General features: G+C 42.8%; 1 protein-coding gene and 2 pseudogenes across 1 annotated transcript; 2 read left to right on the top strand and 1 right to left on the bottom strand.

Annotated features, from left to right (window-relative positions):
• Positions 1 to 8,601: 8,601 nt before the first annotated feature.
• Positions 8,602 to 12,765, bottom strand: LOC147884440 (linoleate 9S-lipoxygenase 6-like). Its single transcript, XM_087398726.1, has 9 exons — positions 12,335 to 12,765; positions 11,926 to 12,215; positions 11,398 to 11,638; positions 10,983 to 11,306; positions 10,770 to 10,855; positions 10,570 to 10,677; positions 10,151 to 10,455; positions 9,811 to 10,074; positions 8,602 to 9,655 (listed from the first exon to the last, which is right to left on the bottom strand). The coding sequence occupies exons 1-9, from the start codon at positions 12,711 to 12,713 to the stop codon at positions 8,902 to 8,904; spliced, it is 2,751 nt and encodes a 916-aa protein (XP_087254852.1). The 5' UTR covers positions 12,714 to 12,765; the 3' UTR covers positions 8,602 to 8,901.
• A 4,483-nt stretch (positions 12,766 to 17,248) lies between these two features.
• Positions 17,249 to 18,979, top strand: LOC147884439 (phospholipase A1-Igamma1, chloroplastic pseudogene; annotated as a pseudogene).
• Positions 18,980 to 24,519: 5,540 nt separating this feature from the next.
• LOC147884438 (uncharacterized) lies at positions 24,520 to 25,182 on the top strand (annotated as a pseudogene).
• The last annotated feature ends 520 nt before the right edge of the window (positions 25,183 to 25,702 follow it).

Raw genomic sequence — 25,702 nt, 5'->3', positions numbered from 1 at the left:
ATGATTATTGTGGCATAATCCAAGATATCATTATGCTTGACTTTCGACGCTTCTTTGTGTATGTTTTGGATGTAAAGTGGTTTAAGGACGTGGTGGAAAGAGGCCCTAATGCAACAATCAAACGCCATGCAAGTGGCTTTGTAACTATTGACTCCACAAAGTTTTGGCAAAGTAGGAAGGACACACTAGTACTACCGCAACAATGTGAACAGGTATTGTGCACACACATAAAAATACTCGCTTTTAAATATTTGATGCAAGAAAAGTAACATGATTGTATTTGTGTTTGAATTAGGTTATCTATCAACCAATGGTGGATAATAATAGATGGTGGCATGTCATACCTATTATGCCACGTTCCAAAGTGATGTATAGTACATTTACTAATATGGAGCGTATGGAGGATGATCATGGCCATGGACATGATGATGACCGTGATACAAGAGAGGAGGATGATCATGAGATAGGAGATATAGATATTGAGGCCGGCATTACCCGTGAGGACGAGCCTACCATTGGAGATGTTGATTTCGATGAGCACATGAGTGGCACAAGTAGTAGTGGGTTGAATGTATTTGTAGATCTAAACACTTGTTTGGATTTTGAAGTAGATGGTTTGGCAAGGTTTGATCTCATTGAGGATGAGATTGAACCGTAGCCCCACAATTGATATTGGCAAAACTATTTTACATATTGTCTCATTCTCCTCATTTCACTTAATTCTTGTATATGTGGGCTTGCAAAAAATTATGTGCTTTGGTAATCATGGGCAATGTTTGGAAAGCAATGATGTATACCAAAATCTCACTTTCTGTATTCTCTGGAGCGCGTCTATTTACGCGTCTAAATGCGCGTCTGATTCTCAGTGTAAACGCGCAAATAAACGCACAAATACACGTGCTAATAAACGGGATGTTAAACGGGCCCGTATTTTCTCAGGTCAAACGCGTAAATAGACGCGGTGATTTACGCGCAAATAGATGAGTGTTTAGCCGCGCCTATAGACGCGCCCGTAATTTCTCTACTAAAGCAATGCCTATAGACGCGCCCGCTATTTTGCGCGTCTACCAAGCGCGTCTATAGTTGCTTTGTGTTGTTGTGTGCCCGTGAGGCAACTAGCGAAGGACCACAAACAGGACATGCATGGTAACCCGATGTAGTGAGACCTGAACAATAGACGCAATTAAGAGTTGAAGGTGGGTTTAGGGTGCCACATCCTTTGCCTATTCATAATTAGAAGTGCAATGCTTACCTGAACACTCGCCATAGCCTGGGAAGTCATGCATCGTCCACATCAAGACTGCTTTGCAGTTGAAGTCTCGTGATAAGGGAGGCCTGCTCACATCATGCACCTCGATACCTCTCCAAAGTATCTCTAGCTCGTCAATCAAAGGCACCAAATAAACATCAGGATTTTTGACTTTATGTTTCCCTGGAATTAGAAGGGACAGCATAACATGTCCTTTCTTAATAGCCATAGAGGGTGGAAGATTATAATTCACCAATATCACTAGCCATACACTGTAAGAGGTGCTTCTGAGACCAAATGGGTTCACACCGTCCATACCCAATCCAAGTCTCAAGCTCCTAGGTTCTTCCTTGAAGCTTGGCCATGTGTCTTCAATATGCTTCCACGCAGGAGAGTCTGCGGGAGTTCTCCACTTGCCATCGGTTGATTGATGGGAGGAATGCCATGACATGTGCTCTGCAATAGATTTGCACTTGAACATGTGTTGGATGCGAGGGATTATGGGAAAATGTCGCAAAACCTTACGAGGCACATCCAAAGTTTTGAGATCTGCTCTATATCTTGCCTCTCCACAAGTAGGACACTCTCTTGCATCCTTATGTAGTCTACGAAACAAAATCCAATCGTTGACACATGCATGGATGCGCTTGTAATCTAATCCTCCAAGAGAGGTCACATGTTGCCTTGCCATATCTCTTGAGGTCAGTAATTTATTCTCCCTTGGAAGCATTTTACACAATAGCCTGCACGTGAAGACCATAAATGAGGAAAAGCATTCGAGTAATTGACCCACTAGCATAATTCACCATGTTTGCAAAATAGACTTTAAAGCTTACTTGAGTAATGCATTCAAACTTGCATTGCTCCATCCATAGATGGTTTGCAAGTTTAGTAACTCAAGGGAGGCACGTCGAACAGAGAATGTGCACCCCTCAAACAATGGAGTCGATGCTGCAGTAAAAAGATCATCCTGCTCCATGCTATCATCCCTCCCTTGATGGACATATAAATCCCGCACCATATCATCAAACACCTCCTCCTCCACGGCTTCATGAGGTAATGGCGGAGGGCTACTATCACCATCACTCCATGCATCCGTAATGGTCCCTCCGGAAGATCTCACCTCATATCGCTGATGCTTCGCCTCCTCACGGCGAGCATAGGGCAACATATGCAGGTGTGGCACTGCATCCTGTATCAAATTAAAACGGGATCATAACTCAAACATATGAACAGCCATAGGTATCTCAATCAACCTTAACTTACAAACCCTTACCATGTTTACGTCGCATCCCATTCTTCATACTTTGAGATGTGATTGAGTGTAATCCTGCGTGCACGATACATGTTTCCTCGACATCGATTACACATACATTTGATTTTTTGCTCCAACCACATTTCACCATGGTGGATATGGAGGGATTCATCCTCACTGGAGCTACTTGTTGAAGATGAAGACATCCTACAAACAAACAACCCAAAAAAATTTGCTTTTCTTCAAATATTTAATTTTAAACTCTGTGGCGCATCTAAAGGCGCATCTAAAACCACGTCTATCTGTTCTATGGTGCGCGTCTATAAGCGCGTCTAAAACCGTGTCTGTTTGTTCTGTGGTGCACGTCTACAAGCACGTCTAAAACCGCATTTGATCTGTGTATTTAGACGTGTATATAGACGCGCTATTAGATGTGTCTACGCGGCTTTTAAATCTGCTTTTAGCACACTCGCTTTGCTTTTCTTCACATTAATTATACTTCGCGTGGCTTGCTTGCTACGCTATTAGCAAATCCACAGTTTTGACGCTTAAGAGGAAGGAACCCACACTTACTTCCAAGCTTACACTTAAGAGGAAGGCACCCACACTTACTTCCAAGCTTAAAGGAGAAGAGGGCGAACAAGGAAGAGAAGCAACTTTGAAAAAGGAGAAGAACCTTCCATACCTCTATCCAAGGTAAGTCTTTTTGCAGTTGATCTTTTTTGGAAGTTTGCTCTCTTTGGATTTGTACTTTCTGGTATCCAAAAAACACATGATTTGGGTATCAGTGTTAACGTTTTTGTGTCGGGCGCATGTCCTTTTCTACTTTTTAGAAAAGTCCATCTGTCGGAGCGTGTCTATAGGCGCGTCTAAAACCGCGTCTATAGGTGCATTTAGATGCGCGTCTAGCCTGTTTGCAGACACAGACAGCCGCGTCTATAGACGCGCTGTTATACGCGAAAATAGACGGGCTAGTCAGACGCTTCTATAGATGCGCTCCGACAGTAATCCTCTCTTCCCTTCCCCTTTCTTCTCAGCTCATCAGTAATCGTCTTTTTTTCTTTGTTCCAGTTCATCATGTGGCCAAGAAGTGCTTCGGGCTCACCTGATCTCCGAGAGTCTATTTTTAGGGACTTATATAACCTTTTAGGGCACCCTCCTAGTCCTACGGTGTTATATGGGTATATGACGGGTACTCTAAACACCCCCCAGGAGTCGGCACTACAGATTCCAAACCACCCTACACCAGCTGAGATCACCCTAGCGGAGTCAGCACAGCCCAGCCGGCTACACAACGCGGGCCCATCTCCCATGCCATCTTATGCCCCTTCCCCCATGCCGTCTTATGCCCCTTCCCCCATGCCGTTAGGAGGTCCTTCTGTCTTGCAGAGCCATCGGCGTACTCCTGTGCAGTCGAGACTCGGTTCTCCAGCTACGAGTAGTCCACATAGTCCCGTGCAGTCTCCAGCTACGAGTGGCCAGCGTACTAGCTCGACACGACATGGTAGCAGGCGTAGTAGCAAGGAGAGCGGTGGGGGATGCATGGCACAGTGCTTTGGGAGGGGTGGCGGTGGGGACGATGATGATTTAGATGATTTAGACGTGCCTCCGAATGATGGTACGATATTCTATGACATCACTCAGACAAGAGGCATCTTGATGGATGCACGGGAGAAGGACATCATGGCCTTCATGCGCTTTGTAATTGCTAACAATTACAGAGATTGCTTTATCCACTACAAAGACCAGCCGAAGAGGTTGGCTGATGAGACCCTCACTGCTGTTCGCTCTAGGTTTCCTATCCCCCCCATTCGCCAGTTCACAGATAAATGGGCCAAGTCAAAGATTGTTACGATACTTGGCAATAAAAGATCTTCGCTTAAGAGGCAGGCACTAGCGGAGCTTGCCAGGCTCGAGGGAGGTCAACCACCAAGGGGCCCGCCCCACACCGCTCACAAGCGTGAGTGGAAGAAAGCAATGAAGTCAGTGAGGGAGGACCCCAGTCTGCAGCACGTGGAGGCACGAAGGATCCAGATGGAGCAATATGGAAGCGTGCATTTTGGTGCAGGGGGTGTTGATTCATGGGAGGCCCAATTTGTAAGTATCGATCTCAAATTATATTGCTTATGTAGTTTATTAGGAGGTTGTTTCTTTGTTCTAATCCCTCCGCAAATTGTGTCGTCTTGTAGCTTGATATCATGGGCAGATACCCTACTCTTGTCGAGACAGCCTACCACCGCCACCATCGCAGAGGAGATACATGGAGGCACTTCTATCATGACGGGTTGATTACTGAGGAGCAGTATATCCAGGCTACCGCAGTGGCCCCCGAGGTATTTGAAAGTAATTAAATAATGTCAGTATTATAAGTAAAGATTTGATTTTTCATACATTGATATATGTTGTCCCTTGTTTACAGGTCCATGCACAAGACAACGAGGAAGAAGACGAGGAAGGAGGCGGAGAAGGGAGCGCAAAAGGGAGCGTGGAAGGGAGCGAGGATTAGTTGTAGAAGTAGTGCTAGCTACTCTTTTTTGTACTTAAAGCCACTGGCTTGGCTTCGTGCCTCTTGTATATACACTCCTCTTATTTTTTATACTTGGAGCCACATGACGTGGCTTAGCTTCGTGCTATATGTACATACAAGCACTTTTTGAGCTTTCAATTTTATTGCGTTTTGGAGTTGTAATGTTTTTTTTGGAATTGTAATTAAAATGCGGTTGGCTGGAAGAATTGAATTACACAATGTGGAAATGGGATTCTTGTAACTATATAGCATACACAACATACACAGCATTCTGTAAATTAAAAAATATATATTATAAAGCGCGTCTATCAGTGCATCTATAAACACATCTATATACGCGTCTGTCTGTTCGAGAAGCATCTATTTGCACGTCTATAAATGTGTTTGTAAAACCGTTAAAAAATGCTTCTACACGCGTTTAACGATGCATCTGTCTGTTTTTTAAATTTTTAAGTAGAGCGTCTATTTACGCGTCTATACGTGCATGTGTCTACTATATAGACGCGATGTTAGACGTGGGTCTCTAGACGTAGAAATAGATGCGCAAATAGACGCGCCCGTAAGTTTTTTATTTAGTTCAGTAAACGCGCCTGTGTGCACGTCTGTAGGTGCTTTGTCTTGTTGTGGATTCAGATGATTTAGACATGCCTCCGGGTGATGGTACGATCTTCTATGACATCACTCAAACAGGAGGCATCTTGATGGATGCACGGGGGAAGGACATCATGGCCTTCATGCGCTCTATAATTTCTAACAATTATAGAGATTGCTTTATCCACTATAAAGACCATCCAAAGAGGTTGGTTGATGAGACCCTCACTGCTGTTCGCTCTAGGTATCCTAACCCCCCCAATCGTCAGTTTACAGATAAAAAGGGCCAAGTCAAAGATTATTACGATACTTGGCAATAAAAGATCTTCGCTTAAGAGGCAGGCACTAGCGGAGCTTGCCAGGCTCGAGGGAGGTCAACCACCAAGGGGCTCGCCCCACACCGCTCACAAGCGTGAGTGGAAGAAAGCAATGAAGTCATCGAGAGAGGACCCCAGTCTGCAGCACGTGGAGGCACGAAGGATCCAGATGGAGCAATATGGAAGCGTGCATTTTGGAGCAAGGGGTGTTGAATCATGGGAGGCCCAATCTGTAAGTATCGATCTCAAATTATATTGCTTATGTAGTTTATTAGGAGGTTGTTTCTTTGTACTAACCCCTCCGCAAATTGTGTCGTCTTGCAGCTTGAGATCATGGGCAGATACCCTACTCTTGTCGAGACAGCCTACCACCGCCACCATCGTAGAGAGGAGATACGTGAAAGCACTTCTATCATGATGGGTTGATTACTGAGGAGCAGTATATCCGGGCTGCTGGAGCGGCCCCCGAGGTATTTGAAAGTAATTAAATAATGTCAATATTATAAGTAAAGATTTGATTTTTCATACATTGATATATGTTGTCCCTTGTTTACAGGCCCCTGCACAAGAAGACGAGGAAGGAGGCAGAGAAGGGAGCGCAGAAGGGAGCATAGAAGGGAGCGTGGAAGGGAGCGAGGACGTGGAGAATTTAGATTAGTCGTAGAAGTAGTGCTAGCTACTCTTTTTTGTACTTAAAGCCACTAGCTTGGCTTCGTGCCTCTTGTATATACACTCCTCTTATTTTTTGTACTTGAAGCCACATGACGTGGCTTAGCTTTGTGCTATATGTACATACAAGCACTTTTTGAGCTTTCAATTTTCTTGTGCAACGTTCTATCAATTAATGCCTTGTGAACTAAACGTTTTGGAGTTGTAATGTTTTATTTGGAATTGTAATTGTCGGCTATAGACGTGCTTGAAGAGTGCTAATTAAAATGCGGTTGACTGTAAGAATTGAATTACACAATGTGGAAATGGGATTCCTGTAACTATATAGCATACACAGCATTCTGTAAATTTAAAAAATATTATGTAGTGCTTCTATCAGCGCATCTATAAACGCGTCTGTCTATTCGGGGAGCATTTCTTTGCATGTCTATAAAAGCATCTATAAGACCGTTTATAAATGCGTCTATACACGCGTTTAATGATGCATCTGTCTGTTTTTTAAATTTCTTAGCAGAGTATCTATTTACGCATCTAGATGCGCGTCTATACGCATGTCTGTCTACTATATAGACGCACCGTTAGACGCGGGTCTCTAGACGCACAAATAGACGTGCAAAGAGATGCGCCCGTAAGTTTTTTAGTTCAATAAACGCATCTGTGTGTGTGTCTGTGGGTGCTTTGTCTTGTTGTGAAGGTTTTCTCAAGCTTCAATTTGGCCTAAAGAGGAGTAACCTTACTATTTTTTCTTCTATTCATGAAGCCAGGAGGGGTTGTTAGAGGGGCCATCGATTGTCTTGGTTTATACACCCTACAGTTGGCCAGGTCAGGGAGCACTCTAGAGTCTTTGTAAGGACCTAATTAGATGCCAGGGATAGTATCTAGCATTTAGGGACAAGATGGGCACATCTAGGAACTAGAAGGGGAAATGAAATGTAGTAGCATTAAGGTTTAGAATTAGGCCAGCACCATCTAAGCATATGAACATTTATCTTGCACTATTGGTGGAATGCCATGATCCTAACGCCGACACATGCCACTGAAAGACTTGTTTATTTCTACACCGGAGCCTTCCTTATTAGGAACATTTAAAAGTGAGATAAATTTTTGCAAGGTTGCAATTTCAAAGTTTATCTCTTTAGCATTATTAATGCTTATTTTGATCCTTATGTGACACAAAATTCTAGTGGCTATATCGACGCTTGTATCAATGCATTTGAATTTTGTTAAAAAAGGATTGATACAAGGCATTAAGAAAGGTCATGTAATATAGTAGTGGTGAATGGTAAAATATAGTAAGTTGTTGCATCATTTGATAATATTGCAAGTTTTTGAAAAAGAAAATATATGAAACAATTGAAATGTTTTGCAACTAGATTTGCATATACAATGACATCTTTCATAAAATTTATTGATGATTTGAAGGAAAGCACATTCGCATTAGTGGTGCAAATATCTTGAAGGAGTGCAATCAAGAAGCCACAATTAGTTCCCATATGGTAAAGGACAATGTCCATTGACCTCAATTAAAGAAATAGGAAAAGGAGAGTTTTCAAATTACAGTTCTCAAACTAAGATAGGAAGTAGAAGGCCAATATCAATGCCAATATTAGACCATCGCAAAATAAAAAGATCAATGGTTGCTATAAACAAGGACTTTAAAATAGAATCATATGTGCGATAAAGGGCATGTGGAAATGTATGGCCTTCATGTGTGGTATTGCTACATGCATCATGGAATGACAATGCTCGATAAGAGAAATTCCAATTTGAAGACTTCATGAGTCCATGGTGAAGTGTCTAACATTGGATTTTAAATGGATGAAGCACCTTTGTGGTGGAGAGTTAAATTTCCCTTTATGTGCACAAATTGATTCTTTTAGTTATTTTAGTTTGACTTCTCATTTTCTTTTCTACATATATGGATGCTTTACTTTGTACAAATATAAGAAAATATGTTAGAAACCAAGTATAAGTTGCAAGTTGATTTAAAGTGATAATATAAAAATATAATTTAGAGATCTTCTTTGCAAGCTAGAACTGAATTTGAAAATTGTAATATCTAGCTATGTACAAAGAAAAAGCCTCCCACATTATTGCCAATCCAATTTGTCCACTTGGAGAGACATGGAGCATACGAGACTCGGAAACTTAGTATGTGTATGTGGATAGGGAATTGCTGTTCCAAATCTTTTATTCGTGCAGTTTCATGCATTAGTTCTTTTGGAGAAGTTTTAGTATGTGTATGTAGATAGGTGTTCTATTCTTGTTCCATGCATGCAATCTTTTGGATGAATCAGATGGAAATACTTTTTGGTACTCCTTTCCCGGTCAAGCCTGCCTGAGACGTTGGGAAAAGCAAAGTATAAGGAACTTTAGCCAGTCCACTCCTATTCCAAAGCTGTGGATTGGCATTCCGTTCAAGAATGGCCTTCTCAATCTCCCTTATATTGCCTGCAAATTTGTTATAGCCTTGGACCGCTCTTTGATTTTTAATCCAATTGGCAGGCAGCTCTTGTCCCAGATACTCCTCGTCCGATGCATGGTTAGAGAGGGCCTGAACGGTGGTCATCCCCACTATGAATTGGAAAACGGAATTAATACTCTGCAGATAGAAGGTGTCTGGATCTTGAACAAGCTGATTGTACTCTTCAGTCCCTTCTTCTGGAATCAATTTTCTGCCCATTGTGGGTTTATTTGGAACATATCCCGCATATGCATACTGCCCGAAATTTACTGCGGCATGATGGGCGGAAGCCACCCATATTATTGTTGACACAATTTCCACCAATGCCGTGACACTCTTCAACTCGGGCCACCAAGGTTCACCTTTCTTGTCTGCATGCCCTACCTCTATGATTTCTGTCCACCAGCTTTGTAGCTCCGTGTCTTCCTGCACTGCTGCATCGCCTTCGTAAAAAATCGAAACATAGTCACTCACCCATGACTTTATGGCAGCCCAAATGTCCAACCCATCCACTGCATATGGGTAATCTGCAATGCTCAGCTTCAGGCCGTACTTAGCGGTTTCATCCTCCACTGCTATGCCTCTGCACGCAAGCAGCAGGTATAAGTAGTACTTTCATGAGACGAAATGGAAAGGCATTGCTATGTGAGAGAAGCCTAAAAACACCCCGCCCTTCCTATCTCTTAATTGTTCTCTAGTCTCTGATCACAGTATACACGAAACAGTGTTGAGAGTCACCTTTTGATCAAGTCTCGAGGAAGACTCTGTTCATCAAATCGCCAAGCCTTGTAGAATGCTGCCGACATCTCCATGGAATATTTATGGGATGGAAATGTTTTCTCAATAATTCCATTCGCAATAGCCAGAGATTGTCGGCCGAGGGAGTTGATGTTCATCGTGTCTTTGAAGTGTGGGACGAGCAGTACATTGATTGGATGAATGGCACTTAGTTGTCTGTGTGTTGCTATGACGTAAGGCTCCACACACGCGTGAGTCCGCAACCTAAGGAAGGCAAATACAGAAGTAAGCAAAAATGGCAACCACAAGTGCATAAGAATTCGGGACTTCGATTTATTACCAGTGGCTAACAAGCTGATGAACTCCGGCATCGTTAAGCTTCACATGAGTTTTAGCTAAGTTCCACAGAGAATCTTCCACACCGAGACCTGACGCTGGAGTGAATACTCTTCTAGTACAATTTCCACCTTCAGTAGCTGGCGGCAAGCTGAGCTCAATCGCGATCGGTTTCAGCCTACATACCTCAGTTAAGAACAAAATCATCCGAGTTGCATAAAGTCTGCCATCCATCGCGTTAATTTGATCAATATACGGTATGTAGGCGTCATGGAAATCTAGGATGAAAAGGTTGTTCTGGTCCAAGGCCTGAAGCAATGTAGTAGCAGCAGGTCAGCCCTGACAGCTAAATATCGCAAATCAAGTTTATCAGAATGGGAGACCTAGAGAGGGGGGCGGGGCGGGGGCGGGCTCGAGAGACACCTGCTGGACAGTTAGACCATTCAGCTTGTCAGCAATGTGCTCCTCCGTGAAAGCGGAAGCAGGAGAACCGTAGATCGCCGGGTCGAGGCTGCTAACGGGAGGAAAAGTCTACACCATGCATCAGCATGTAATTCGGACGATCAGCGCAATTGCCTCCTAATATTACGACCTATAGAATACAATAGATTGCAGTTTCCCACCTTCAGTCCCTCTATGATTAACGGATTCATCCCGGCTAAAAGTTGTCGTGCAAATTCTTCGTCCGATAGCCACGCCTCTTTGTTTTCTGGAAAACAAATCAATGTTTCAAAGCTAAAGATCCACCCATCTTCGAGACATTATTAGTTCAACACCTCAACCCCTAGAATCAATGTCTCCTAAGACGATGCAGAGCTATGAACGCGTTTCCCTACCTTGATAAACTTGCGGCACAGGATATCGGAGCGTGCTGGTACCGAGAAGACCGGGATGAGTCAACTTATTGATGAAATTTTGGGGAACTTTGGCAGAACTGCTGCTAGTACTCAAGTCTAGTCCAGATTGATAAAGCCTGTCTATCTCCTCCAAATTTTTGAAGCTCCCGCGGTTCCGAAGGAGGGCTTCCAGTGCCGGAACGATATCCAGGATGAAGGAGTGAATTGCAGAGCCGAGGACATCTTTGAATTTTGTAGGACTAAACTTCTCATCTCGAGGCACATATATCTCTTTCAAACCCGGTGGGGACTCGCATTCCGGATCTGCAACCAAAACGATGGAATTATCGATCAGTTTGAATACTCGCGTGCAAACCAGGCACTTCGCACAATATGTTGGCTTCGATCGACCTACCGGTCTTAGTGGGTTTACGGCCTGTGCGACACCGGCGAGGATAAGGGTGGTCACTAGAACCACCCAGGTTGGGCCTCACATAATCTTCGCCGAGGTCTGGTCTTCCCAGATCGTTGTAAACGTCGTAGTCATATTGACGATCAGCTTCTTTCCTCTCACCCGTACCATTGCCTCGTAATTCTTTCAATTCTGTCAGTCGTAAATTCTGCAGTCCGGGAGGCGTGTCCTTGGGAAGGTATACCTGCACGAGCATGCATTGAGCACAGCAAACTCAGGTGAAGAAAACGAAGCTGCAAAACAATTCAAAGTTCATAGTTCAAAGTTCAAACTTCAAATTTCTCTCTTCGTGTGACGGTGACGGTACACTACGTGAGCATGAAGAGAATCGAGACTCGCTAGCAGCAAGCCTCAAGAGTCAAGAGTGAGACGATATATTGAGTCTTGACAGTTAATTCTCAAGGGGAACATAAATCGTAAGACGGCTTGGCATGAAGGGATTCAAAGTTTCATAATTAGTTATAGCTCCACCTGATTGCTGAAAAAGATTCGGGGCCCGTTGTACGAGCTTGAATTAGACACCCATGATTTGCAGTTAAAAACTATTTGAGTTTTGTCGGGCATATCCAGCGTCAATGATTCCAGGAAGAACTCATTTGGATGATGGTTTTGCAACAGAAAGGCACCCGGAGTGCCGAAATCTTTATGTAGTTGAAACGTTACAGCATACGACGTTCCTTTATCAGCCGCCAGAGAATAATCTGACTTGGTAATCCAACCTTCCAAGTTTGCAGGCTGGCTCATCTTCCCGGCTCCAGTTGCTAACACAATATATGCACCAGTAAGCCATAGTCTTAGCATCTCTCTCGCGCGCATTTCCATACATACCAGTATTTCCATACATACCAGTATTCTGCGAACAGCGACAATAATAAAATACCTGGATCTATATCCACGCTCACTAGCTGCAGCGTTGCTTTGTGGCCAAGCACCTCGCTCGCTACATCCGCAACCTCTGCTACTTGGTCGTTAAGATCCAGCAGGTTTTTCCTCTTAAGCACGACATTGCCTTTCAATTGAACCGTTCCGGCATCTTTGTCGGGGAAGAAAGGCTGGAAGATCTTCGTCGCAACATCGGTTAGCTTTGCCTGGGCAGATGCGAGCTTCTGGGAGTGTTGCGGGATCCCTCCAAGCTTGCGCTTGGAAGAATTAAATAGTCCAGCATGCTTGGAGAAGGCATCGACAGGGGAAGACGAGAAGGCGGCGAGGAGCAAGCGCTGGGAAGTTAGAGTATGAGCGCAAGATTGCTGGCGCAGCATGGTGATGATATGGAGTGTCCGACTGTGGTGGCATCCGGTTGTGATCGAGCATCTACATATAGCCATGCAAATGCTAAATCGTGTTTCACGTGGAGCTTGGAGGGAACCCGTTACCCTATCGGCAATTGCATCATCGTGTATTTTGATTAAAGCCAACCGACATGAGGTAAAAGAGTGCGCCCCCCTCACTTTCTTGGATTCCGGATGAAGTCATTCATTATGCCTGCCCTTAGCCATGCAAAAGTCAGAGTGTTTCACGTGCAGCTTGGACGGAAGGGATGGGATGTAATGGGACAATGTTGTTTGTCCATGGGGACTTCTATCATTGTATGAATGATAACCGGCAAGAGATAAGAGTGTGTGCTAGCTTGACAGAGATAGCCATTCAAAAGTTCAATTGAATTTCACGTGAAGCTTGGAGGGTAGTGACGGACTAATGCGAACTTGTACGATTGCATTAATGCCAACCGGTAAGAGATAACAGAGCTTCACATGGGTGTCATTTTGGTGCAGGCTTTCGGCAATGACCATTGAAAAATGAGAATATTAGCATTCATCACCCCTTATGGGGACTTCTATCATATGAAAGATAACCGGCAAGAGATAAGAGTGTGTGCTAGCTTGACAGAGATAGCCATTCAATAGTTCAATTGTATTTCACGTGAAGCTTGGAGGGTGGAACTTGTACGATTGCATTAATGCCAACCAAGGAGGGGTATTTTAATCCCATGTTTGAAACAAATTGAAGAGGATTACAATAAGAGGAGGGGTTTTCTAATTCTTTAGAAAAAAATCAGTTATCTCATTAGTAAAGTGGGGTGGTTTTATTAGGGAGGAAATTTTAGTTAAGGGGTTTATTAAATACCTCTTAAACACACACAATATCTACACTTTATTAGTAGTGCACCCCTCAAGCATCAAGCCTCTTTGTTTATACGCTTTGAAATGGCTCATAAAAGTTGACTGAAGGTACACTGTCTCGCTTCCTCTGGAACTCCCTCTACATCCTCCCTCTGCATCCCCTCTCCATCAGTGAGCTGAGAAAAGTCTACTTGGAGTCACCTATCAAAAATCATTCTGTAGGAGTGCTCAAATGAGCAACCTGCAAACTGTAGGTGTCAAACAGAGCAGTTGAGGACACATCAATGCACGCTCTCATTAATTCATTCACATGAACAGAAACGGAGTGCCTCTAACAATGTAACAAAGGTTACGTGTGCACTGAGCCTTAGATCCATTAGTTTGACTCGGAGGATCGGCTCCATGAAGATCGCTAATCATTGCATTGCATCATTAATGAAAATAAGTAAAGAAGCTTGAGATGTAAACTACGGAACTGTTTCCATGGCACGCGTGCATTCAGGTACGAGAAGCAGCAAATATTTGGTTCACCCAAAATATTTTCAAATGAGTGGTGGTGGCGTGTAGAGCATGTGGTGCGAGATTGAATCCAAGAACATTTGTAAGGCCTTGCTTTGATCTTGACATGGAGCCAATGGGATTGCTTGATAGATCCTTTTCCAAGCTCTAGCATTCAATGACGCTAGGAGTGTAGAGACTACATGAGAAGAAGAAGAGTGGAGAATTTGGTGTGCACACAAAGGATGAGGGAAAGAAATGAACGTGAAAATGACATGTGGGTTGCATTCATTTGAGAGTTCAAGTAGAGCGACTTTATTCGGTTACAACTGACGCTGGAAGGCGTAGAAATGTGCATAACATGTGATGTTTATTTTGAGTCCTAAGATAATTAATTTATGTGTCCCAAACATCGATTCCAGATGTGTGCTTAGTCTTCTACGGTCTGCGCAAGGCTTGCCTAATGGGGTCGGGTGCCAACACCTAGGGGATCGAGGCCATTCACTGTATCGCATCTAACTTTGATGATGCTCCACTGAACACCTGACACTGGGGCATCTCATCACATGTCTTCCAAGAAACACTCGTTCTCCGAATCTGAGGGGGGTCACTATGTATAAACCCTCTATATCACGTGCGTTCAAGGCCTATATTTAAAATCCCTTATCTGTAAATTTTTTCATTAATAAAATGTACCCCTTTTCTATACAAATCTGTAAATTTTTTCCAAAACTATTTTAAATAGTCCCTTATGTATATTTATTTCTGTAAATTTTAGAAATAAAAAATATCCTTCTGTTGAACTCACGTGATAGGGTTACATATGATGAGTGACCCCCCCGAGCTCCGAATTGGAGATGTATGCAACACTTCTTCCAATATACTTGGGTGATAATCGCCCCCTGTCTGCCACTAGACATGGTACAGTCCTAATTATTTTCCTTGATGGATGACATTTGGCATGCACAAGGTGCTCTTGGTCCTAGCACAGCAAAAGAACCTCATATATGTCACTACATTGACAAAACAAGGATTACTGCCTCGTCTAGTCCAATGATCTGGCAAGATTTACACCTGTCAGATGCGATACAGTGAATGGCCTCTTTCCCCTCAGCGTTGTCACCCGACCCCTTCCGGCAAGCCTTGCGGACCATAGAAGATAAAGCACATGTTTGGCATCGATGTTTGGGAACATAAATTATCAAGCCCTCTCACATTTAGCATGCTCTCAATTGCTCCACGAAATCCTTGTGGTCGATACCTTTTGTGAATCCTGTGTCTTAGGGAAGTAGCACCTCACTACATTTAGTGGTCTTGAAGGCACACATGCCACTCGACTCCTATAGTTGGTCCATTCTGCCCTGTGTGGACCGATGCAAAACCACTCATTGGGAGGTGCATTCTATCTCCGTATTTTTGTGGATGATTATAGTAGCTACACACATTTGTACTTCCTAAGCCAAAAAAGCAACACACTCACAAAATTCAAGGAGTTTCACAAAATTCAAGGAGTTTCACAAAACTCACACAACAGTTCAAACTTCTCATCAGTTGTTGCAAGTTCTGCGCACTGATGGCAGAGGCGAAAACATGTCAAATGCCTTTAGAGATTGGTGTGCACACAGAGGATGAGGGAAAGAAATGAATGTGAAAATGAAATGTGCATCCCATTGATTTGAGCGTTTAAGTAGTACGACTTCAGTCAATTACAACTCACGCTAGAAAAGCGTAGAGGCGCACATAACATGCAACGTTTATTTTGGCTCCTAAGCCAACTGTGATTTGGATCTATGGGATCACTTTTCATCGCAATTTTAGTTGTCTATTTAGACACTTTTCAATAATGCACACTTGAAGTTTCAAGTTGTATGTTTGGACTTCAAGGTTTTTGAATTGGAACTTGTAGAATTGGAGGTTTTTTTAAAGTTCATATTTTGTGAGATTTTTTTTAAAACTTTTAACTTTTGTGAAAATTCTGCAAAGTCTAGCTTTCATTTAAGGTTTTTGTATTGGTTGCTCAAAATGTTTTCAGTAAACACTGGTTGGAAGCACATCATGTGCATTGTGATTCGTGAACACTGAACAGCCGGCTTACACTTTAAAGAACAGACATGGTCTATGGGAAGGACACACACTCCGGATGGAGACAAGCAATTCTGCACACGTTGCACATGATGAAGTACTGAAATAAATACTCAAGTACACGTTGGACATGGTGAAAAACTGAAGTAAATATTGAAGGAAATCCTATGATACGGTGTGTAAGAAAGAAAATTGCCCATGCGTAGAACTCGTGTTCATGGTCGATGGGAACTTGGAAGGAGACAGGCAATACGGCCCGGTGAAGTACTTAAGACACCTAATGTTGCAGTTCCGTATTTGAGACAGGCAATACGGCCCGGTGAAGTACTTAAGACACCTAATGTTGCAGTTCCTAAAATACGGTGTGTAAATATTGCCGATGGGTAGAAGTGGAATACAGCACGTTGCGCATGGTGAAATGGCCTTTTAATACGTCTGTTGCAGTTCCTGCATAGTCGTCTTCTATAGCTCTTCCAAGTTCTAACCATGACCTTCGCCATGGTCTCTCGCCTGCTTTCCTTCCCCTTCATATTTTGTGAGATTTTTTTTTAAACTTTCAACTTTTGTGAAAATTCTGCAAAGTCTAGCTTTCATTTAAGGTTTTTGTGTTGGTTGCTCAAAATGGTTTTAGTAAACACTAGTTGGAAGTACATCAAATGCATTGTGATTCGTGACCACTGAACAGCCGCCTTAAACTTTAAAGAACAGACATGGTCGATGGGAAGGACATACGCTCCGGATGGAGCCAGGCAATTCTGCACACGTTGCACATGGTGAAGTGCTGAAATAAATACTCAAGTACACGTTGGACATGGTGAAGTACTGAAGTAAATATTGAAGGAAATCCTATGATACGGTGTGTAAGAAAGAAAATTGCCCATGCGTAGAACTCGTGTTCATGGTCGATGGGAACTTGGAAGGAGACAGGCAATACGCCCCGGTGAAGTACTTACGACACCTAATGTTGCAGTTCCTACAATACGGTGTGTAAATATTCCCGATGGGTAGAAGTGGAATACAGCACGTTGCTCATGGTGAAATGGCCTTTTAATACCTCTGTTGCAGTTCGTGCATAGTCGTCTTCTATAGCTCTTCCAAGTTCTAGCCATGACCTTCGCCATGGTCTCTCGCCTGCCTCAAGTTCCTTCCCCTTCAGCACCGGCTCTCAGCACTCTTCCCTCCCTTCACAGCTCCCCTTTCCTGATCAGCCTACCCTTCAGGAGACTTGCCACTAGCTGCGTCCCCTTAAGCTCTCCCCATTCTCCACGTACATCAGTCATCTACTCCGCACTGGACAAGCCGAAGACCTCCAGAACAGATCAGAAAAAATCAGCAGTGACGCAGAACTCCCAAGCGAGCATTGCTCCATCGGTTGAGACCGCCAAGGAGGTAGAGGTGGCCACAGGCGAGACTCCGAACCGGGAGCAATCGGATATTCAGAACCAATTATCCAAAATATGGAGAGAGATTCAAGGGGATAACAACTGGAAAGAACTATTGGATCCCCTAGATCCAATCCTTCGCTCAGAGGTCATCCGATATGGAGAATTTGCGCAGGTCTGTTATGACGCATTTGATTTTGACAAGCATTCCAAATATTGTGGCAGTTGTAAATACAATCGAACGAGGCTGTTCCAGATGACCGACCATGGAGAATGCGGCTATACGGCCGAGAAATATCTCCATGCTACGTCGTCCATCCAACTGCCCACTTTCTTCCGCAGGTCAGACTCAGAACAGGATCGTTGGAGCAATGACTCTAACTGGATTGGCTATGTTGCGGTTGCCACGGACGAGAAAGAGATTAAAAGGCTTGGCCGGCGGGATATCCTGGTGGCATGGAGGGGCACGGTTACAAGCACGGAATGGATGTGTGATGCAACGGACATCCTTACACCTGCAGGTCTAGAAACCGCAGGACAAGGGGTCGAGGTCGAGAGGGGATTTCTTAGCCTCTATGTTTCTAGCAAGGCAACTTCACGATACAACAAGATTAGTGCCAGGGAGCAGCTCAAATCGGAGATCAGCAGGCTGCTGAAGAAATACGAAGGCGAGCAGCTGAGCATTACAGTGACGGGCCACAGTTTGGGGGCTGCTTTGGCCGTCCTGAGCGCCTACGATATTGCAGCAGGATATTCGAACGTTGGTCACGGAAAAGCTGTACCGATCACGGTGTTTTCCTTCGCCGGTCCTCGAGTTGGCAATAAAGCGTTCCAGAGAAGGATAGAGGAGCTCGGAGTGAAGGTTCTCCGATTAGTTAACATCCACGACAAGGTTCCGCAAGTTCCAGGACTCATCTTCAACGAACAAACGCAATGGGGCTGGTTCAATTTTGTGGTTGAAGCGCTACCTTGGGCTTACTATCATGTGGGCGTTGGGCTGAAAGTGGACACGGACAGCTCTCCCCACCTGAAACAACCTGGGGATATACCAAACTTCCATAACCTTGAGGCATACCTGCATGTGGTAGATGGGTTCCAAGGTGAAGGAAAAGAGTTCACGTCGACTTTTGGGAGAGATCCTGTGCTTGTGAACAAATCTTCTGATTTTTTGAGGCCCGATTACTATGTACCACCGAGTTGGTTGCAAGAGAGGAACAAAGGCCTCGTTAAGGACGAGAAGGGATACTGGAGGGTAGTTGAGAGAGGTAGGGTAGACCTGCCTCAACACTATGATAAACATCCTATTGAGGATACCACCTAAGAGTTGGTCATTATCGAACCCCAAAATTAGAATGTTCACATAAGTAGAAAATGTTAAGTGATCGTACAATATACAATAAGGGAGTTCGTACCTTTTTTAGTGTAGAACTAGGAGGGTGGCATATGGGGAATAAGCTCTATTTGGGTGAATTTGAGAAATATAGAAATCTTCTTTTTAAAAATGTGACTTAACTTGGTTGCCCGTATTTCACATGTCTTGATCTTGGTGGATTTGTCATGGATGTCAAGTATTTTAAAGCATGTTTATGTAGGGCTTTTACATCTTATGGCTCTTAATATTGCAACGCATTCTGAGTACATGTTCTTATTAACTATGCATCATGATATTTGTGATCCAATTTGGTTTCAATGATGGCAAGGTTTGTATCACACCTACCTTAAGTGTTTGCTCAAGGAGCTCGCATGAAAAGTTCAAGTTATTAATAGTGACCTTTCTTGGATACATGGGTATGATTCTATGCATTAATTATAGTCATTCTTCTAATTTAAGAAAAAAAACGTTTGAAGGGTGAGGAAGACCTACTATGTGTAAGATGATAACAAGAGAGAGGATGTCAATGGAATCTATAAACGATGAATATAACAATATGAAGTACAAAGATGTTGAGCGACAGTAGAAGAATAAAGCTAAAATTGATCATTAATCTAGGATGCGCGTATAGAATGCATCCTAATGATTTATACAATGTGAGGTCTCAATGGTATGCATACTATAAGTGTGGTGGCATCGGGTACTTATACGTATATATATCTCAAGCTATAAACCCTATATATCACGTACATTCAAGGCCTATATATAAAATGCTTTGTATGCGAATTTTTCATCATTAATAAAATGTACCCTTTTCATATACATTCTATACTTTTTTCCCAAAATCCTTTTTATGGCACCCTTTTGTAAGCAAAAATGTGAGAAAATGAAATTAAATATGTCCTTCTATTGAACTCGCGTGATAGTCACACATATTATTGAGTGAATCCCCCGAGATCTGTATAGGGATTTTCCTCTTTTGATAATATAAACAATTTAAAAAACTTTGTGGACATATGGTGGAAAATGGCATTGTGAATTTAACTAATGCATCACTAAATTTAAAGTTGAGATCTTTGTCATTGGAATCTTTGTGTACATATGGTATAGTGAATTTAATTAATGAGTCACTAAAACTAATGATGATATCTTTGCCTTTGGAATCTGTGTGTACATATAATATCATCAATTTAACTACTATGTCTCTAGAATTGATCACGGTATCTTCATCATTTAAGACATATTGTTACATGGCCTCAGGCATGGCATAGCATCGCTTAAGAAGATGAAGAGAGACGCACAAATGGGAAAGGAAAGAGAGAGGGAGAGAGAGAGAGAGAGAGAGAGAGAGAGAGAGAGAGAGAGAGAGAGTAAGTGAGCATTAGGTTACCTGAGTTTAGAGGGTTACATTAATTCAGTTGGTTACTAGTTTAGTATCATTTTGATACTGGCTATCAAGATGGTATTGCGTGTCAGATGTGAACATTGCTACCCATTTCTTCAACTCAAACCCTTGAATGGATTTTGCCAATTTCGTATGTTGTCATGTGCCTTACAAATACCAAGTTGCTACTCTTCCAATGGGCTAGGAAGAGAAGAGTGGCAAAGTGAGGATCTTCTATCCTTAGTGTAGGCTTTAAAGCAGTTGAGCATCTTAAAACGTGTCTAGAAGCATGTCTTATACAACAAGACAAGCACCCACAGACATGCACACAGACGCGTTTATTGAACTTAAAAAAAAACTTATGGGCGCATCTATTTGCGCATCTATTTCCACGTCTAGAGACCCGTGTCTAACAGCGTGTCTATATAGCAGACGGATGCGCATATAGACGCACATCTAGATGCGTAAATAGATGCTTTGCTAAAAAATTTAAAAACAGACAGACGCATCGTTAAACGCGTGTATAGACGCGTTTATAAATAGTCTTATAGACGTGCAAATAAACACTTCTCGAACTGACAGACGCATATATAGATGCATTTATAGATGCACTGATAGACGCGCTATATAATATATTTTCTTAAATTTATAGAATGCTGTGTATGTTGTGTATGCTATATAGTTACAAGAATCCCATTTCCACATTGTGTAATTCAATTCTTATAGCCAACCGCATTTTAATTACAATTCCAAATAAAACATTACAACTCCAAAACGCAATAAAATTAAAAGCTCAAAAAGTGCTTGTATGTACATATAGCACGAAGCTAAGCCACATCATGTGGCTTCAAGTACAAAAAATAAGAGGAGTGTATATACAAGAGGCACTTCAAAGCCAAGCCAGTGGCTTTAAGTACAAAAAAGAGTAGCTAGCACTACTTCTACAACTAATCCTTGCTCCCTTCCACGCTCCCTTCTGCGCTCCCTTTTGCGCTCCCTCCTTTGCCTCCTTCCTCGTCTTCTTGTGCAGGGACCTGTAAATAAGGGACAACATATATCAATGTAAGAAAAATCAAATCTTTACTTATAATATTGACATTATTTAATTACTTTCAAATACCTCGGGGGCCGCTCCAGTAGCCTGGATATACTGCTCCTCAATAATCAACCCATCATGATAGAAGTGCTTCCATGTATCTCCTTTGCGATGGTGGCGGTGGTAGGCTGTCTCGACAGGAGTAGGGTATCTGCCCACGATATCAAGCTGCAAAGCGACACAATTTGCGGAGGGGTTAGTACAAAGAAACAACCTCCTAATAAACTACATAAGCAATATAATTTGAGATCGATACTTACAAATTGGGCCTCCCATGAATCAACACCCCCTGGTCCAAAATGCACGCTTCCATATTGCTCCATCTGGATCCTTCGTGCCTCCACGTGCTGCAGACTGGGGTCCTCCATCACTGACTTCATTGCTTTCTTCCACTCACGCTTGTGAGCGGTGTGGGGCGGGCCCCTTGGTGGTTGACCTCCCTCGAGCCTGGCAAGCTCTGCTAGTGCCTGCCTCTTAAGCGAAGATTTTTTATTGCCAAGTATGGTAACAATCTTTGACTTGGCCCATTTATCTCTGAACTGATTATTGGGGGGGTTAGGATACCTAGAGCGAACAGCAGCAAGGGTCTCATCAGCCAACCTCTTTGGCTGGTCTTTGTAGTGGATGAAGCAATCTCTGTAATTGTTAGCAATTACAGAGCGCATGAAGGCCATGATGTCCTTCCCCCGTGCATCCATCAAGATGCCTCTTGTCTGAGTGATGTCGTAGAATATCGTACCATCACCCGGAGGCACGTGTAAATCATCTGAATCATCATCGTTCCCACCACCACCCCTCCCAAAGCACTGTGCCATGATGGTGCCATGCATCCCCCATCGCTCTCCCTGCTACTACACTTGCTACCGTGTCGTATCGAGCTAGTACGTTGGCCACTCGTAGCTGGAGACTGCACGGGACTACGTGGACCACTCGTAGCTGAAGAACCGAGTCTCGACTGCACAGGTGTATGCCGATGGCTCTACGAGACAGAAGGACCTCCTGACGGCATGGGGAAAGGGGCATAAGACGACATGGCAGAAGGGGCATAAGACGGCATGGGGGAAGGGGCACAAGATGGCATGGGAGATGGGCCCGCGCTGTGTAGCCGACTGGGCTGTGCTGACTCCGCTGGGGTAATCTCAGCTGGTGTGGGATGGTTTGGAGTCTGTAGTGCCGACTCCTTGGGGGTGTTTAGAGTACTTGTCATATACTCGTATAACTCACCAGGACTAGGAGGGTGCCCTAAAAGGTTATATAAGTCCCTAAAAATAGACTCCCAGAGATCAGGTGAGCCCGAAGAGCTTCCTAGCCACATGATGAACTAGAAAAGAGAAAAAAAGACGATTACTGATGAGCTGAGAAGAAAGGGGAAGGGAAGAAAAGATTACCGTCGGAGTGCATCTATAGACGCGTCTAAGAAGCGCGTCTATTTTTGCGTATAACAGCGCGTCTATAGATGCGGTTGTCTGTGTCTACAAACAAGCTAGATGCGCGTCTTTACGTGCTTGTACACGCAATTTTAGACGTGCTCTGAGACGCGCCTATAGACGCGCTCCGAAAGATGGACTTTTCTAAAAAGTAGAAAAGGACATGCGCTCGACACAAAAACGTAACACTGATACCAAAATCATGCATTTCTTGGATACGAGAAAGTACAAATCCAAAGAGAGCAAACTTCCAAAAAAGATCAACTGTAAAAAGACTTACCTTGGATAGAGGTATGGAAGGTTCTTCTCCTTTTTCAAAGTTGCTTCTCTTCCTTGTTCACCCTCTTCTCCTTTAAGCTTGGAAGTAAGTGTGGGTGCCTTCCTCTTAAGTGTAAGCTTGGAAGTAAGTGTGAGTGCCTTCCTCTTAAGCGTCGAAACTGTGGATCTACTAATAGCAAAGCAAGCAAGCCGCGCGAAGTATAAGTAATGTGAAGAAAAGCAAAGCGAGCGCTTGTGAGATCTATTTGTCTTTGAGTCCTCAGGGAGGGATGATAGCATGGAGCATGACCATCTTTTTATTGCATCATGAACACCAGTGTTTTTGGGGTACACATTCTCTATTTATGTGCCTCCCTTGAGTTACTAAACTTGTAGACCATTTATGGATGGGGCAATGCAAGTCTGAATGAATTACTCAAGTAAGCTTTCTGTTTTGCAAACATGGTGAATTATGCTAATGGATCAACTGGAATACTTTTTCTCCTTTATAATCTTAACGTGCAGGCTATTGTCTACCATGCTTCCAAGGGAGAATAAATTAACGACCTTAAGAGACATGGCGATGCTCTATGTGACATCTCTTGGAGGGTTGGATTATAAGTGCATCCATGCATGCGTCAATGCTTGCATTCTATTTTGTGGAGCACATAAGGAGACTCGAGAGTGTGGTACTTGTGGTGAGGTAAGATATAGAGCAGATCTCAAAACTTTAGATGTGCCTCGTACGGTTTTGTGACATTTTTCCATAACCTCTTACACCCAACATATGTTCAAGTGCAAATCCATTGTGGTTGGTTGGTTGGTACAAGAATCAATTGTATATATTTTTGAGTTTCTTGTCTATCTGGATAGCTCTCTCCGATACCTATGGAGAGATGAAGAAGACCTAAGGATGACCTCTATTGTGCCTCAAGGGAAAGGACGGAGCAAGGTAACGCACAGGGAGTTGCTTAATAATCTAAACCTCTATTGCATGCTTGATAGTGATGTGATGAGAAGATGGGTGACAAGATATGAGGATGTAAAGGCAAGAAGACAAGGAGACATGGCCCTCTTTTGTACACACCATGGATCTCATGTGCCATACCCTTAGCATATAACAACACTTCCAAAGGATATTCATGTCAATTGGCTACTTAACAAAATGAAGAGAGCAGAGAGAAATAAGGGGTTGCATATCACAATGGAAAAATGGGAGTATGCTAGAGGATGCATGCAAAAGGTTGGTATATAGAATGTTTTGAATAAGTTAGGAGCTTTCAACAATTTAGATTACTTATTCTTGATTGATTTTGTCTTGGTGTAGTGTACTATGTTCAATGCTATATGGTGTGACAGAAAGTATTTTCGGACACAACGGATTGATGATAAGAGAAATACACAAGATTGCGGCGCCATTGCTAGCTTGAGGGAGTCAATGGAGCCATGGATGATTATTGTGGCATAATCCAATATATTATTAAGCTTGACTTTCGACGTTTCTTTGTATATGTTTTGGATGTCAAGTGGTTTAAGGACATGGTGGAAAGAGGCCCTAATGCAACAATCAAATGCCATGCAAGTGTCTTTGTAACTATTGTCTCCACAAAGTCTTGGCAAAGCAAGGAGGATACACTAGTACTTCCGCAACAATGTGAACAAGTACTCTACACATATATATAAATGCTCACTTATATATATTTGATACCTTCAACGCAAGGAAATAAACATGTTTGTATTTGTGTTTGAATAGGTTTTCTATCAACCAATGGTGGATAATAATAGGTGGTGCATGTCATACCTATTATGCCATGTTTCAAAGTGATGTATAGTACATTTACTAATATGGAGCATATGGAGGATAATCATGGCCATGGAGGTGATGATGATCGTGATATGAGAGAGGAGGATTATCATGAGATAGGAGATACATATATTTAGGCCATTATCCATGAGGACGAGCCTACCATTGGTGATGCTGATTTCGATGAGCATAGTAGCATAAGTAGTAATCGGATGAATGTATCTATAGATCTCCACCTTGGTTTGGATATTGAAGTAGATAGTTTGCCAAGGGTTGATTTCATTGAGGATGAGATCGAACTATAGCCCATCATTGTATCATTTAAATTTCTTACATATTGGAAAAACTATTTTATATATTGTCTCGTTCTCCTCACCTCATTTAATTTTTGTATATGTGCATTTGGCAAAAAACATATTAATGGTATGTGACACGTGCATAGCATTGATATTTTTATTACATTAGGTGCTTTGTTAATCATGGGCAATGTTTGGCAAGCCATGATGCACATTTATCGACCTACAATAAAATTTTAAACTTTGTTGAGCATTTATCAACACGTTTAAATGCGCATCTATTATACAGTGCAGATGCACTATTAAATGCATGTAATATCGCAATTTTAGACGCTTGTGTAACCGCACTAATAGACGTGCCCATAATTTCATTAACTCTATCAGCACTTATGGATGTGCTCGCCATTTTTTGTGTCTATCGAGCGAGTCTACATATGCATTGTGTTGTTGTGTAGTGCATAAGTCCAAGATCTTTCATGTTGAACTCTGCAATTAAGTCTTGTTTCAACTTCTTGATGAAGGTATCATT

The sequence above is a fragment of the Dipteris shenzhenensis genome, chromosome 27 (genome assembly GCF_047967505.1).
Source record: "Dipteris shenzhenensis isolate YYH24624 ecotype China chromosome 27, Dip_SZ_1.0, whole genome shotgun sequence".
Classification (NCBI taxonomy): domain Eukaryota; kingdom Viridiplantae; phylum Streptophyta; class Polypodiopsida; order Gleicheniales; family Dipteridaceae; genus Dipteris; species Dipteris shenzhenensis.
The sequence above is the reverse complement of the archived record's forward strand: the minus strand, read 5'-3'. Positions and strand labels throughout refer to the sequence as shown.

Coding starts and splice junctions, on each gene's coding strand:
- LOC147884440 (XM_087398726.1), bottom strand. CDS start 12,713: ATGCTGCGCCAGCAATCTTGCGCTCATACTCTAACTTCCCAGCGCTTG. Junction 12,216..12,334: donor GAGCGTGGATATAGATCCAG/GTATTTTATTAT, acceptor ATATTGTGTTAG/CAACTGGAGCCGGGAAGATG. Junction 11,307..11,397: donor CCGTAAACCCACTAAGACCG/GTAGGTCGATCG, acceptor TTTTGGTTGCAG/ATCCGGAATGCGAGTCCCCA.